This window comes from Chenopodium quinoa, unplaced genomic scaffold (genome assembly GCF_001683475.1).
Source record: "Chenopodium quinoa cultivar QQ74 unplaced genomic scaffold, ASM168347v1, whole genome shotgun sequence".
NCBI lineage: Eukaryota > Viridiplantae > Streptophyta > Magnoliopsida > Caryophyllales > Amaranthaceae > Chenopodium > Chenopodium quinoa.
In genome coordinates, this window is record NW_018743977.1 from 3,516,394 (window position 1) to 3,533,507 (window position 17,114).

General features: G+C 37.5%; 1 protein-coding gene across 1 annotated transcript; it reads right to left on the minus strand.

Annotated features, from left to right (window-relative positions):
- Nucleotides 1-2,876: 2,876 nt before the first annotated feature.
- LOC110689813 (pentatricopeptide repeat-containing protein At1g12775, mitochondrial-like) lies at nt 2,877-5,838 on the minus strand. The gene is made up of 2 exons (XM_021866627.1): nt 4,651-5,838; nt 2,877-4,297 (listed from the first exon to the last, which is right to left on the minus strand). The coding sequence occupies exons 1-2, from the start codon at nt 5,713-5,715 to the stop codon at nt 3,230-3,232; spliced, it is 2,133 nt and encodes a 710-aa protein (XP_021722319.1). The 5' UTR covers nt 5,716-5,838; the 3' UTR covers nt 2,877-3,229.
- Nucleotides 5,839-17,114: the final 11,276 nt, after the last annotated feature.

The following is a 17,114-nucleotide window of genomic DNA, read 5'->3' on the forward strand; positions in this document are numbered from 1 at the left end:
CGAAGTACCGTCGTAAGTGATGTGCGCCGGGCTTTTCACCGTCGGCACATGCTCTTCCAATATCCAGCTTTGGAAGGGTGAACTTGTAGGAACCATAATGGCCTTCCCTTTCTGTCTAGCCGAATGGACCTCGCTTCTCCTCTTAGAGAGGTGGAAGTGGTTTTTGTCCCCGACTGAGACAATTCGGGGTAGGGCCTGGTTCCCTCCGGGTAGGTGAGGCGACTATGCACGTCCACCTCCCTTGAGCCTAGACGTTCATGAACGCTTCGGCGAGCAGGTTCTTGCCACGCTGAGGTGGATTGCTGCTTCTGTAACTCTTGGAGTCCCGGGTTTTGGAATCTCCAAAGAACTAGGGGTTCTTTTTCCTTTCCCACTCGGTCCTCCAGGTGTCTTCCTCCCATTTTTCCCCAATCTCCTTGAAGGATGGGACTTGCTCACCCTCCTCTCGGCCAGTCCTCCTTCTCAGGTGTGTTGGCGGGAGAGATGAGTGATCATGGGGTGTTAGTGAAAGGTTGCCTTCTTCGGCCTTCATGAATTCCATGACGACCGCAACGACTCTTGCCACTTCCTCCGTAGAGGTCCTCGATTGAGGAGTTATTCTCGGTTGAGACCAAGAATATAAGCTTTGGGGGGAAGGACTCGTTGCATGAGCATGACTCGGCCAAGACGAACTAGCCGGCTGGCAAGTATGCTGAGATGGAGACTTCTCTGAGGCTACCCTTTCCAGAGAAGAGGGAGCTTTTGAAGAAGAAGAAGAAGGTTCCGATGATGGTGGAACCGGTTGATTCACCTTCACCGTAACTAGGTCTCTCCTCGAAGAGGAAGGGCCATTCTTCTTAACACTCCCCTTGGCGCTTTTTCCACTCTTAGTCATGTTTGTGCTAAGATTGGCTGGATTTTTTGGCTTAATTTTGTGTATTTTCCCCACAGACGGCGCCAAATTGTTTCGGTATGAAAACAATAGGACCTTCGACAGGCCCTTTCTTAGTGAGAGAAGACCGAGCTTGGTCATGAAATGACTGACCAAGGATTTCGTGCACAACAAACACACGTAACTAGCCTCGAGGGTGGTTGCCGAGGAAGGCTCCTCCGATGCTAAAGTTAATTCAGTGTATTGAGAATAAATACAGTGCAAGAGAATTAATTACTTAAGGCTGATTGTGAATGAATGTAAGTGGAGACAATTGATGGCTTTTATACCTTTGCTCAATAGAGGAGAATTGGGCCCTTGAAGTCAGAGGGGCTTGCCATGCTGATTGGGCTTGGCTGACTTAGCATGCTTTAGGAGGGTTGAACCTTGCTTTTGGGCTTTTGTAATGAAATCATTTGGGCCGGCCCAATTAGTAATAACTGAATTGGACCCAAACAACATGAATAACCAATAACACAATCAGCACTTCAAGTCTTCAACAGAACCTAATAATATCAAAATCATCATAAGAAATTGAATAAATACTACAACTTTCCTAAAAAATGATTCAAAAGTCAAAGATTAAGCAAAGTAATCAACATCATCTTAGCAAACAGAACACAAACTACAAAAGTCCTATAAAAATGAATCACAAATAAGATTAAGCAAATAAATAATACTTATTCCAGTAAAAAATTTACAATATAACACTACAGAATCTAATTAAATTTTTAAATAGACATGATTTAAACATAAATTATGCAATTAAGTTAACCGCTAAAAAGGATTCAAAACCAAGGATCAAGTAAGTCTGATTAGATCATTTAAATAGAAATTCATGAAAAAAAAAATATAAAAAAAAAAATCAAAGTAATTAGGAGTGAAATTAGGGGAATTAAAGTAATAATAAAAAAAAAACCAAAAGTTGATGTTGATCAGCAAAGTGGATGTACTCTTGAGATTGAGGGATCGTAGGAATAACTAATCAGTATCGTAGGAATAACTAATCAATTTCTTCGCCGGCAATCAAACCCAATGCAGCAAGCTGGCGATTTCAACACTACGAATGAAGGAGGGGAGAGAGTGAGATGATGAGAATATGAGCAAGTAAGAAGATAACTATAATAGAGCAGGAAAATCTGAAAAGCAAAATGAAAGGAAGGGAGGAGAAGGCAGAAAAGGCTACAAATGTGGCCAAAAAAGAAGAAGCATACCAGAAGGGCAATACCATAGTCTTACTATTTATTTTCAATAAACAACTTCTCACATTTGTAGAAGTAGTAAGATATGCAATAAATGTTTTTTTTTTCCTTTTTAAGGAGTCATTATTCTCTATCTTCCACCTCATCATATACATCTCTATTTTTCTTATATGCAAATAATATGAAAAAAAAAAGGTAATACTTCGTATTAAATTTGATTTAAGAGAAAAGCAGGGGTGAAAGCAAACCAATCAGAGGGCCACTATTCATGTACCAAAGATGACTTCCACCAACTGATTTTGCTCCTGTTATCTGGTGAGTATATGTGAGGTATACATACAGCTAATAGTTGACTAGGAGGAGATAGGAAAGCATTGGCACCGTTTATCAGTAACACGATCAGCTTAAACCAATTCGCCACACACGCAGCAAATTAATCAGCAACTCGATCAGCTTAAGCCAATTAGCCACAGACACAGCAAATTAATACTCAGACCAAGTGTGAAACAGCTACTGAACAATCATCATCTAAGCACATAGTCAAATGTAGGTAGTAGAGAGCAGATCTTCTCCAAGTTGAAAAGAAGTATTTGAGTTAGTGACAAAGCACGAATGATAGGTAAAAAGAACGCTAGTCGTTCACACAACAATGTGCGCTTTACAGTTACAATACCCATCTTTTACTATGCTATTATTGATTCAAAACCGACTTAAATCAAACATCTATTTATGATGGAATACCAGACAGTGCAAAACACTTGAGATACAGTAAAAGTCGGAGAACGAATTAAATTTCTACTCTAATAAGCCATAACTTCAAAAAGGATGCGCGTATTTATCTTAGCCATATAGCTGTAAAACAAGACAAAAGGTGATGAAATAGCTCAACAAAATGAGATTTTACTAAAACTAAAGAGACAATTTCTTGTCCACAGATACAGGCGAGTTCCTACTACCATCAATTGCGTATAGGAGTCGCATTTGAGGCACTCTATTAAGTTTGTAAAACCACAGAAATGTCACAAGCAGGATGTGGTTAAAAAGAGTAACTAAAGCACTGCTTGCAGAAGTATTAATGGACATGGCACTTAATAAGAAATTTCATAAAGTGCCACAATTATCTCAATCCTGGTCTCTTGCTACCAGCACTCTTTCCACCGAAAGATTGAATTGCCATAAATCTCATTTGGAGATCATATGATGGGTCAAATCCCTGGCCTTCCATCAGCTTATACATCCTTTGCGCATCTTGCACAAAGTCACCTTTTAGAAGTGCCTGTATAATTCTCTCAAAATCCTGGTATTCCAAAAGGTCCTTTTTGGCCTCCAGAACCCCTAAAGCCTGAAGTGCCTTCTTCTCCATCTTAGCCCTAGCATACATGTCACAAAGGCTTACTTGAATCTTAAAAGGAGGAGCCTCACCCAGCTGAGCAATTTTTGTCAACATTTGCTCAGCCTCATCAATCAACTGCAACTTACCCAACCAATCTACCAAAACACTGTAAGTAGAAACTCCAGGTTCAAATCCACCCTTTTCCAGCTGAAGTAACAGATATAATGCCTTGCCTAGTTCGTTTTTCTTCTCATATGCAGAAATCATGTATGCAGTACACCTGTCATCAGGTTTGAATCCAAGATTCATCATCTCGTTGAAACAGTTTCTTGCTTCGCTAGGATTACCAGATTTGACACATGCCTCGAGAAGCAACGCGCAAGATTCTGCAGTTTGTTGGAACCCTGCAAACTGCATAGTGTTCACAATTCTTTGAGCTCCAATACTATCACCGTTTTTGGCAAATGCCCGCAGCAAGGCCATATAAATATCCTCTGTGGGTTTCATGTCTCTAAGCTCCATTTCTCTCATGAGTGTTTCACCCATCTTGGGCTTCCCAGCATTGACATACATCATTATCATTGAGTTGTAAACCTCCATATCTGGTTTGAATCCTTGACTCTTCAATGCTTCATAAGCTGCATTTGCCTGCTCAACATTGTTCCCCTTGCTATACATGTGAAGTAAAGCAGTTAAGATTACAATATCTGGCTCCATGCCACTTTCACTCATCTTCTTAAGAATCCTTTCAATATCCTCTGATCGATTCTCTTCAGCATAAATATCAATAAGTTTTGAGTAGTCTCTGATGTTAGCTTGGAAGGAAGGCTCATCAAGGACATGTTCCATCACCTAGCAAATGCATTTATAGACGCATATTATCAGATTTACTAATCCAAACTCGAAGCAATCGCATCAAAGCAAACAAAGACACATTGCAAATCACATGATACATAAAATTATAAAAATGACTATCGACAAGGCCGAAAAACAGCAGTCTACTATATCTAAACCATACTCAAACTTTAGCCTAAATGCATTTATAAGTCAAAACCAAAAAAGAGCACAAACAAAAATTTAAGCAACTAAGCAGACATTTAAACAAAAACAAATTATGGGGGTCTCTTTCTACCAACTATACAATGTAAATCAAACTGCATTTCAATCATCAAAACCAAATCAAAGAGTTCGAAATTAAATCATACCTTAATATACATAGAGCCATCTCGTTCCTTGATTCTCTGAAGCAAGGAGATCCAATCAACCCTATTGGGCTGCAACAACTCCTTCCATTCATCCAGCAATGGAGAAACCACAGTACCGAAATCGTCCTGTTTCCCCAACCCAAGAATCTTCTCTGTAACTAATTTACATTTCCCAGTGATTGACTTAGCCTCTTGAGGAGAAATCACCTCCCCTGCTTCATGAACCTTTTCAGCCGCTTCTTTCCACATTGAACCTGACAAATCAAGTCCATATAACTTATACTTAATCTTCCCATGCCTCTTTGGCAAACCACCATCATCATTTCCCACAAAACTATCCTCCACCACTTCGGCACCGGCACCGGCACCGGCCTCGGCCTTGCCCAATTCCCCCTCCTTCCCCGCCTCACCGGCCCGCTCCAACCCCTCGTAGAACTCGGCCTTCTCCATCGCCTCGCGCGCCCACTTAAACCTCAGCTCGTGCAGCATATCCCCACGAACACCCACCTCACTAGCAAACCTAGCCATCGATTTAACCTCCTCCGATTGCAGAAACTTCTTCATCTTCTCCTTCTTCTTCTCTCTCTCCATTTCTAAATACACATTATTGCTCACATCCCAAACAGTCTTCCACAAATCCTCGCTGAAATCGCCATTCCCAGAAACCAATTTCTCCTCTAAATTACCCCCTTTTTCCATCTCACTCACCAACTTCTCCACAATTACCAACAACATAGCATCAATGGTGGGCTTATCGCAATCTGGGTATGACTCGTTTAGCTTCCCACGCATATTATGCACAAATCGGGATAAGAACTCGTTCATGGCGGCCTCATCTTCGTCTTCCTCGTCATCAACAACAGCAGTAGAGAGAGAGTGATTGAGTTGAGGAGAAGAATGGAAGGTTTTGATTTGGGTGGGTAAAAATGGTGGGGTTTTCAGTTGATTTTGAGTGTGATTGTTGTGAGCAACAAAAATGGCGGATGAAGAGGAAGAAGATGAAGTGATTCGGGTGAGTTTGTTGAGTGTTTGCCTGGAAATCAAATGTCTGAGTCGAAGATTCATGGTGAAAATGAGAAGAGAGAGAAAGAGAATCGAGAAAGAGAGGAGGTTGAAGGTGGTGTCACAAATCTGGCTTAAACCCTAGTGTTCGACAAATCATGACTGGGAGTTTGACAAAGTTAAGGAAGAGATGGTAAAGAGAATTGGACGAGTCGATCACGAGTTGAGTGGTGTTCGGCTCGGCTCGGCTCAAAAACTTTTTGCACATGCTTGACTCGTGTTTGTTAGAATTTTGAGTCGAGTCTAGTCGGAGTAGCTTACGATCGACTCGTTAAGATTTTGATCCATCTAAAATTATACTTCATCCGTCTTGTTTTTTAGTTGCTACACTTTTATTTCCACGGTCTCCTAGACAAATTTTTTAAGAGGTGAAAGATAGAGAGAAAAATAAGAGGGAGTCATGTGGATAGGAGAGAGATAGAGAGAAAGAAAAGTAAAAAATGGAAAGTGTTATAACTAATTAACAATTTTCAGACTAGGATAGTATAGCAATTAAAAAGAAACGGAGGAAATAGGTCTTTATTATTTTTGTTCACATTATATAAGTTTTATTTACTTATTACTAAATATTTTTTACTGCGATTTGTATGCGACAAATCATGTGGCCCCTTGTAAACTAACAAAGTAAATCTTATAACACTGATCGAGTAACCCATGTACGACTGACCGAGTAACCTATTAATATTGCCTGAATAACCCCTGTAATAATACTACCGAAGTAACCTCTGTAACACTGATCGAGTAATCCCTATATATAAAACACTAACGAAGTAAACCCCATGATGGCTGGCACATATTGTGGTAAGTCACATATACTCCGTATAAGTTAGTGTCCTTTTTTTTATAATATAATTTAACTGTTATTAAGTGTCAAAATTTTTTTAACATAGTATCTATTTTTATAAAATTATATATTAACATATTAATAAAATATGTTATCGAGTTGTTCACGAGCTTATCGAGTCGAGTCATAGCTTGTTCAACACGTGCTCGTTAACGTCTCGAGTCAAGACAACTCGAGCCGGATTCGAGGATCTCACGAGCTGCTCAACTCGATTAGCACCCCTGGGAAGAATTTTTTGTTACTTTAATGTACTCTTAACCTTTTTTTTTTTCCTAATTAGTGCAAAAGTCAAACAGATTAATGAAGTAGGCAAGATTTAATTTCAGTTTTGAATTTCACCTCTTAAGATTCAAACTAGCTAATTAATCATCAACATATTCACCTAAAAGGAAAAAATAACGCGCACTTGAACTCAATTTCGTTTACGCTATTACACGTAATACACGTAACATTGTATGTATGTAACATAATAGATGATGTCTTGTGGAGTAGTGGTTGTTTGATGGGATTATAAAGTTTAGCAAAATTTGTAAGTTCATGCTTCAAGTCCAAAAATATATTTTTAAATTGATAAGAACCTACCTTAAAAATGCAATTTTTTGAGAAATTCCATATATGCAATATAGCTAATAGTATAACTAGATAAAAGTTAGAACAACTTAACAAAAAAAAAACACAATAATTTTCATGTTTAAAGTAAAATTAGGACCTCGTTTCTTAACAATCGAACATGGCCTCCATATTTATCGAGACGGGCCTAATTACAATTACAAAAAAAAAAAAACTTTGATAAGGTGGCAAAATGGTGAAACAAGAAGTGAAATAAAGCTTGAACATCTTCGTATTTTGGTACCTCCAAAACTTACTACCAATATTATATCTCTTCTAGATTTCTCTCTTCCAATTTTTATGCAAGAATGAGGACACTAGTCCTGAGATATATTCAATCTTAAGGTTTGTTCAATTTGCGTTGAAAACTAGATATTTCATTTATTATTATAGGAAAACGTTATGTATACCTCTAATACTCTAGTTTGAATGATTAACACTGTAGTTTTTTATTTTATACTCTCTCCGTTTCTTATTGATAGTCCCTTATGGCCAATTTTAAGTCTCAAAATGATAGTCTCATTTGCTTTTTTCAAGTACCATTAATATTAATTTTTACCAAAATTCTCTCCAATTTGCAATATTTTTTGTGCAAATTCAACTTTCCTATGTAAATTTTGTTTTTCCATGTACTTTTATTACTTTCTCTCTCTACTTTTTTGCATATCCAATGTAAATTTACCTTTTCAATGTACTTTTACTACTTCTTATTTATGTTTATTAATTCCCGTGAAAATTGCCCATAAAAGACTATTATTTAGGGACGGAGGATGTATGATCTAATCACCATAATTCCCAAATACATAAATCAAAATCATTTATGTATAACCATTAAACATTAATTACTCAAATTGATGATGAAAATTTCAATCCTCCAATTCCCCAAAATTATAAACATTAAAATTCCCTAGTTACTGTAAGAACCCTAATTATTCAATTTAATACCCCAATTTCCCAAATTAATACATAATTATTACTAATTCTATTGATTACAATCCTAATTCTCCAAATAATCTCTAATTCCACATGTTATGATTTTAATAATTTTGAGATACATAATTGCAAATTAAATCATTGAAAGTTGGAGTCATTTGAGTTAAATTTTGCTTTAAATTGCGAAGAATACAGATTATAATTGTAAATACGAGGATGAAATACTTAAAAAAATAAAAAAAAAATTACAAAAAGTGATATCCTTAAACATATGTTTTTAACGGAATCTGTTTGTCAGCAATGCTACTCAAAAAATTTTGGTATGGTTTTTAAAAGCTAATTGTGTGCAAGAGTGAGTATTTAAAAAGCTAGCTAAAAATCAAAAAAAAAAAAAAAAAAAAAAAAAAAAAAAAAAAATCCATTGTTCAATGGATTACTTAAAATGTTTTTTATATTGAATGCTCCCAAAAGTTTTTTCTTTTGTTCATGGTAGAAAATGGAGCTATTAAAATCTTATTGTATAGATGATGAAGTTTTTTTCTTTTGCTCATGGTGCTTTGTAGTAGAAAATGGAGAAGAGGAAAGACGATGAAAAGAGTATGGGAAAATTGACTCATTAATAATGGTGTGAACAAATTTAGTCATGCTATATTTCGTTGAATGATCATTTTATAATTTATTCGGCCAATTGACCAGATTAGTAAATAAAAAAGATCCTAGCGACAATTTGGTAAAAAAAATAACCTTAAGTGACAATTTGGTAAATAAAATAATCTCAGGCGACAAATAACCCAAAAACACACAAAAATTTCTGACAAATTACTCGCAAATGCTTAATTTAGTTCGTGTTTTGTGGGTTTTTTCTTACCATTCTTTTTATGGAAATAACAATCTGAAGAAAAGAAATGTTAAGTATCAATTTTCATCACTTAAGTTTCATACCCCTTATTAATGAATTTTGTTTAAAAAGAGGTTGAAAATAAATTTGGTATCGGGATTTAGCAAAATAAAAAGGGGATGACATATTAATTCAAAATTTTAAATGGAAAAATAAATTTTAAAACACAAAAACAAATTAAATTAGGATTTTTGAAGAGTTTGTCGAAAAAAAAAATTAGATTTTTGGGGCTAAATGTCGCCGAAGTTTATAATTTTTACCAAATTGTCGCATATGGTTATCTACTTATCTTTTTTTACCAAATTGTAGGAAGGAGTTTTTTTTTTTTTTTTTTTTTTTTTTTTACCAATCTGGTCAATTGTCTTAATTTATTCTAATACAAAATAAAAGATCAAAGTTGTAAAAATTGACAAGACTTCCTGAAAAGGCCGAAACTATTGCAATTAAAAAAATGGAGGAAACACTCTTTAATTTGTTCCCAATCCTAGCAACATTTTGACAGGTTTATGTGTGATGTACAAATTTGTCCATAAAATATAAGCAAAATTGGCCGCAACACCTTGAAGTATGGCTTAGGTGCACCGAGCGCCCTTAAATTTGCGTATTAGCCAAAACACCACCAACTATGGTGTTAGGTGTGACGCGAGCCTTAAATGAAAAATTCCGGCCACTTATTTCACTAGAGAAGGTGAAATAAGTGGCCGGTATAAACTGAAGGAAAGGGATAAAGAGTAGGGAATTTTTCATTTTATCCCTATCCTTCAGCTTTCTCAGTGCTACAACCCAACAACCTCGCTGCACCAGGTTAATTTTTCTAATTTTAACCAATATGAAGTAATTAAAAAGCATTTCCCTTTTTATTGCATTTTTTTTTCATTTTTTTAATTATTTATTATTTTTTTATTATTTTATTTATTTTATTTATTTTATTTATTTAATTTTTTTTTTTTTTTTTTGTGAGAAGGGACTACAAGATAAAATGGAGTTGGTGGCCATTGATCTCAAAAACAGGCCTTCGTGGTACAAAGAAAACGTCTACCCACCAAATAAGTTATCTTTTTCATTTTGGATTTTTCACCAAATACCATTGAGTTCTTTCGTAATTCACCATATACCACACAAAATTTTCTAATACACCAAATACCACTGAGTTTTAGGTAAATGTCACAACATACCATTTCCGTTAATGGTGTTAGTCATTAACGTTAATTATGTCACGTGGCAGCTTGGTAATTGGTGATTATTAATGTTATTTATTTAATTAACTAACTAAAAAAAAAATTAAAAAAAAATAACACCACCAACTCAGCCACTGTTGCCACCAGCCCAGCCCGACCTCTACCCCCGGCTGGTCGCCTGGTCCACTTCCCGGCCGGCCGGCGACCATCCCCTTCCCCTCCTCTTTCCCGTCGCGACCCACCCACCCATTTAAACCCAAAACCCGACCGAAACCCCACCCATGGAGCTTGCGTAATTGATGAATTTGATGAATGGAGATGTCGTCTTGTTGCTGCTGGTGATGATCTTCAAGTTCGTCGTCTAAATCCATGGCGGAAGAATCCATTAAAGCCGGTAACTCGAGTAATTACCCTCAGCAACATACCTTATACACTCCATTTGCACATACCAAGTTCGAAAAAAACGAAAACCCCATTTAGGGATTCCAGATTTTGGAGAAACCAATTCGCAATCAAATCCGAAAAAAACGAAAATCCCATTTGCACAAACCAAGTCCCCTTCAAGATTAACCCTAACCCACGACCCAATTTAGGGATTCCAGAATTTGGGGAAACCAATTCAATCATAGTAGAAAACACACAAATTGCAATCGGAACAAGCATTAAATCATAATAACGATTCTCAATTCCATCAGAATCCTTCAAATGGAGATGAGAAAGTAGAGAAGATAGTTGATGATGAAGAGGAGAGAGAGAGATGTGGCAGAGATAAGGGTGATTGTGGAGAATCGACGGTGGTTGTTGGGTGATTGTTGCGGTGGTTAGGAGGAAGAGGAGAGAGATTCCCAAGCTCTGAGAAGGATGAAACTGCCGCCGGCGAATGCCATTGAAAATAGCCCCATTGTAGTTTGATGGTTTTCTGGGAATTGGAGCTTGATATTCTGCAATGGTCAATCAAGAAATGGAGATGGAAGAAAGTTGAGAGATTGGTATTTGGTGGTGGCAGCAGGTTTTTTTTTTTTTTATAATTATTTTTTGTTATTTTTTGTATTAATTTTTGTTATTTTTTTGGTTTTTAATTTTTTTTTGATAATTAATTAAATAATTTAGAAAGGAACCAATCACAAGCTGCCACGTGGAATTATTAGCCTTAATGACTAACGGTGTTAACGTCTGTTAGTCATTAATGGTATGTTGTGACATTTACCTAAAACTCAGTGGTATTTGGTGTATTAGAAAATTTTGTGTGGTATATGGTGAATTACGAAAGAACTCAGTGGTATTTGGTGAAAAATCTGTTTTCATTTCTATATTTGCTTATATCAATCATCATTACATCGTAATGCTAGTCTCCTAAATTTGCAAAATTAAAGTGCTAATATACGGGATATGTTATTTGCTAAAGTAAACAACATAAAGTAAATTGTTGGTACTTATTGGAGTTTCTTGATTTTTTTTTAATTTATTCATTTAAATTTTTTTTTAGGGAAATTAGGAGATTAGTGAACATATTAATATGAACTATGAAGTGCATAGGATATGAGTATTAGGGTTTTGGAGGATTGTGGGGAAATGTTTATAAATATGACTCTGCAATTATAATATACGAGTTACCAACAAAGTGTTGGCTCACTTACTCTTACCTTAAATCCTAGAGGTTTAGGGTTCAAATCCTATCAAATGAGGGTACTTGGGGGCAAGAATTCCCTTACACTCCCCTCTATTCCCAAGCGCTTGGTCCGTAAATACTGGACCAAAGAAACGTGAGGGTTGAGGTCTGAAAATTATAATATACGAGTAGATGATACTATACTCAGTATTAGGGTGTTCAACAATCGAAAATATGGGCAGGAACAGACCGAATTACTCGGTTCGGTCTTCGGGTCGAGAAGATATAAATTTCGGTCTTCAGTTCGATCTGTCCAAAATCCTTTAAAAACGGTCTTGGATCAGACCAAGTTTCTGCTTAAAATTATGCCAAAATCTATAAAATTAAGAGTATTCTTAATAAATAAGGAAAACTTCAATTTTAATGAGCTATTTTTCCATTAGACTCTTAAAAAATGACATAAAAATTGTTTTTTCTTTATCTTTATTTGAGTTTTTCATAAAATCATTACATTAAAATTTTGAAACTATTAAAAAATTATTTTAAAACCGGTCCGATTCGGGTTTTGTACTGATTTTTCCGGTCCGATCCTAGCTTACTAGATCCGATTTTCGATTCTTGAAATTAAATCTTCTGGTCTTGGACCGATAAATAGCCCTGCTCCCTATGTTTTTAAATTCTTTAAGGATAGATAAAATACACGTAGCATACATGTAAATAATTACCCTAAATTCGCAGTGTTCATGAGTAAAACTGTTAAGAATGGTAACAATTTTGTCCTATTTTCCTCTAAAACTAACATTTTGGCCTCGTGCGATGCACAAGTTATCAATATTAGTAGTAAAATTAGGAAAAAAAAATTTTGTTATTTTATTTTACTTTATTACATTAGAGTTTGAAAGGAAGAGGAAAGAATGACAATTGAAATTCACCCATGAATAGTTTTTGTATGTGAGTGAGGGATAATTCAAGTGGCTAGAGCTTCCCTCCCAGTTTCAAAGAAGTTAGGGAATATAAAGTAAATATTAATTAATTTTTGGCCAAATTAGAAAATAACACCTGCAAAAAAACCCGATTTTGATTATAACACCAAAACATTTCGAAATTTTATTATAACACCACTTAAAATCCCAAAATTTTGGTTTCACCACCCACTAACGGATTTTTGGATGGAAACCGTTAGTGGGACCCACTAGGAACACGTGTCAGTTGTTTATTGGCTTAAAAATAAAAATTAATAAAAATTAAAATTAAAAAAAAAGAAAAACCCCTAAACTCTAACCCAGCCACCAGCCCCACCACCGCTGACCGTCACTACACCGCCGGAGACCCCCACTGCCGTCGGATTCCCTTCCTTCACCGGCGAAACCACCGGCCGTCACCCCCACCAACGTCAGCCCCCCCGTAAATCCCCTTCCCCCTTCCTTCTGCCTGAAAAATCACCCCCACCCTTTTTTATGTGCAATTTTGGGGCATTTTACGGTTCACGAGGCAAAAGTTAAGGGGCAAACATTAGAGGAAGTAAATGAAGGTAATTAAAGTGATAGGAGAGAGAAAGTAGGCCCACCTACTTGCAAAATTGGTGGGCAAATACTGGCAGTTTTGGAGGGATTTGATTTCCCCCCATATTTTCACCAAAAATTCAAATTGGTTGAATTTTTGGTGAAAATTTGGGTTCCCTCCTTATTTTAAAAAAATTTCAACACACATTCAAATTTTTTTCCTGAATTACAGCCTTCATTCAGCATTTAAGAGGCATTTAAATACAAGCCTCCACCATTCATACACATTAATTTCTTACAAACTTAGAGTTTTCACCAAAAAAAAAAGGAATTTGTTCATCCAAAAGTTAGCACTAATTACACATGGTTAGCCCATTAAATACCCAAAAAAAAACCCTAATCTGAAATAAGTGCTGCACATTAAATACCCAAAAAATCTTCATAAGTTGCATCTCCTTGCATCCTTCATCTCCTCCAAAAAAAACAGCAGCCACCCCTACATCATCGAGCTGAAGCTAAAAAAAACAACTCAGACAACACATGGCAGAATTTTTTGATGCTTTGTTTTTCGATGTTGATCAAATTCTAACAGAAGAAGAGCTGGCAGAATTGTACTATGAGCATGAAGAAAATACGCAAGATCTAGGCTTGGAGGACTATGGATCTGAAGATGAGAACATGCAAGACACACAAGGAGAAGAACATGCCCAGCAAAACACACAAGCTGAGGTTGATTCGCCAGAAATGGAACAACCAATTAAACATGGGGCTCAACTTACACAAAGAAAGTAACTCACCATGCAACAGAAAAGACAAATTGTTGATGCAATGTTGGTCAAAATGCATGAGGGAAACTTACCAAGGGGTCACATGAAACATTTATCAGTTTAATTCAATGTTCACAAATTAACCATCACAAGAATATTCACAGACATAAAAAAGCAGATGGCACATGGGAATTTGATTGATGTCAGGACTAAGAAGTATGGCAGAGCAGGTCGAAAGCCAAAGGAATTTTCTGATGAACTCCTACGGTCAGTCCCTTTGAATTTAAGGCAGACAGAAAGGAGTTATGCAGCAGCATTGAAGATCTCTCATGTTACTCTTCACAATCTGAAGAAAAAGGGAAGGCTAAGAACACACACATGCAGCAACAAGCCAGCATTGTCATCAGACCAAAAGGGTTTTGTCACATATTAATCCAATTACAGGTAATGAGGACCCCACATTTGTTGATATGAACCATGTCATACACATGGATGAGAAATGGTTCTATCTGAACCCTGATAAGAGGAGGTTTTATCTCCTACCAAGTGAGGAAGATCCATACATGGCAATATAGTCCAAAAGATTCAAGCTCAAGGAAATGTTTATGGCCTTAATTGAGAAGCCATTGTATGACACAAATGGGGAACTACTCCATGATGGGAAGTATGACATATTCCCATTCACTGTCAAACAACTAGCAAAGAAATCCAGCAAAAATAGAGATGCAGGAACTTTGGAAACAAAGGCAATCCAGAATGTAAACAGAGAGGTGATTAGAGATATGTTACTGACAAATGTCATACCAGCAATTATCTCAAAGTGGCCTGAGAGTCTGGCAAAAAATGTTGTCTTCCAATGGGACAATGCAAGGCTCACCAAGTTCCTAAGGATGCAGAATTTATGGCAGCAACAACAGCACATTGGTTCAACATTCAATTTGTTTATCAGCCAGCACAGTCACCAGATTTGAATGTGCTTGATTTAGGGTTATTTAGGTCTATGCAATCTTTGCAATATCAATCTTTTCCTAGCAACCTAGATGAGCTAGTTACAAAAGTGATGGACTCTTATGGCACATTCAATCCTCAAGTGAACGAGTACATTTGGCTTACTTTGCAAAAGTGCATGATAAAGATCCTCAAGGCAGAAGGTGGTAACAAGTACAAAATACCCCACATGAACAAAAAAAAAAAGTTGAAAATCTCGGCATTCTGCCAAATCAAGTAGAAGTGCAGAAGGAAGTAGTTATGGAGGCTGTGGAGTACCTAAACACTATGTTTAGGCCAACAATTCAAGGGAATGAACAAGCAACATAAGATGTGGAGGTAGATGCAGACTAGGGTACTCAGCACAATAATGGAGAAACACATAACCACTTAGCTCTGTTAGGTTTTTTTTTTTTTTTTTAATTCACTTATTTGGTGGTCAGGTGTATTTTGTTGAATACAGTGATGCAAACATGTTAGGCAGTCTTATGTAAAGGCATTTGCTGAAGGTATAGTCCTTTTGTACCCATATTTTAAATGGAATAGAAATGGAAAAGAAACAGATGTTATGTGGGCACTCAATCCATCAGAAGCTTTGTATGTCATAGTTGAATACAACACTAAGTCATAATGTTACCTCAACAACAACAACATTAAACCAATTGTTGGAGCAAAACATTTGTGTGTAGTGAAATTCAATAGAGTCCCTTCATCATATGGATTTGGATAATGTAAATAGCACAGTAACATGGGGGACTCAATACAAATCAGGCTACAACAGATATTCATAGGGGACTCCTTTAAGAAATGTGTAAAAATGGTAAGGGACTATCATGTGTTCTCTACCCAAATGATCATTGAGAACTTTTAAGGTATAACCATGCCAACTTTAAAAAATAAATGACACAGCATGTTGGGTTTCGTAGAGTCCGACTCTACGCGGAAGGGAAACCCACCCAAGACCCGCACACTAACTAAAGCGACTAAGCATGAAATCATTAATTAAACGACAATTAAGAGAGAGAATGAAAAGACATTCTTACCCTTGGTGCGTGCTTCACTCGAATCCCGGGCTCTTACTTGAACCCCGCAAATGCGAAGGTCTCTGACGGCTCGTACCCACGAACCCGACCCGAATAATCCAAGTCCCGAAGGTTAGTCGGGACCCGACCAATAAAAACTAGAGTTTTACAAACTTAAGGTTTTCTCACTTTTTCTAAGGAGATGCCTTTTTAGTTCCACTCAAGTGTTCTTCCCAAATTCCAAAACCTTGGTATTTATAGGGAAATGAACCTTGAATTCCCACTCTCAATCAATGTGGGAGATTTGCAATTTTCCCATTTTATTTTAATTAAAACAAAAATAAAAATGCAATTCAATCAATAAGTTACAAGTGGCACAAGGAGGATGAGAGATTAGGTGAGGACCATTTCCAAGGGGGGGGGGGGACCATCGCCTTGCTCCCCAAGACAAAGCCCACACCCCTTGGTCCCCACTAGCAAACCGGCACTCCCCTTCCATGTGGCTGGCTGGCAGCTTACCTTGGCTGCCAAGGCTGCCAGCTAGTGCCTAGCACCAAGGCTGGAAAACCAACCAGTACACACGCACACAGCCCACATGCATGCGCAGCCAGCCAGCACGCAATGCATCGCTGCTGCTTGGTGCGTTGTGCTGAGCACTGCAATGCTAGGCACACGCACACACACGCACAGCCCAGCACGCTGCTGGCTGGCGCATGGTGCTGTGCGATGTTGTGCTAGGCACACGCACACACACGCACAGCCCAGCTCGCTGCTTGCTGGTGCATGGTGTTGTGCGATGCTGTGCTAGCGAGGCTGCCAGCGCCTAGAATCACGCATAGCGTAGCACGCCTAGCATGTTGCTATGCGATGGTGCGTGGCTGCGATGGCTAGGCGCCTAGCACGCTAGCAAGCACGCAAGGCTGCGACGCTTGCAAGCAGTGCTAGGCTATGCCTTGCGATGTGCGATGGCTTGCTAGCACGCATTGTCCTAGCACGCCTAGCATGCTAGGCTTGCAGCTAGCATTGCGATGGATCTTGCCTAGCCTAGCACTC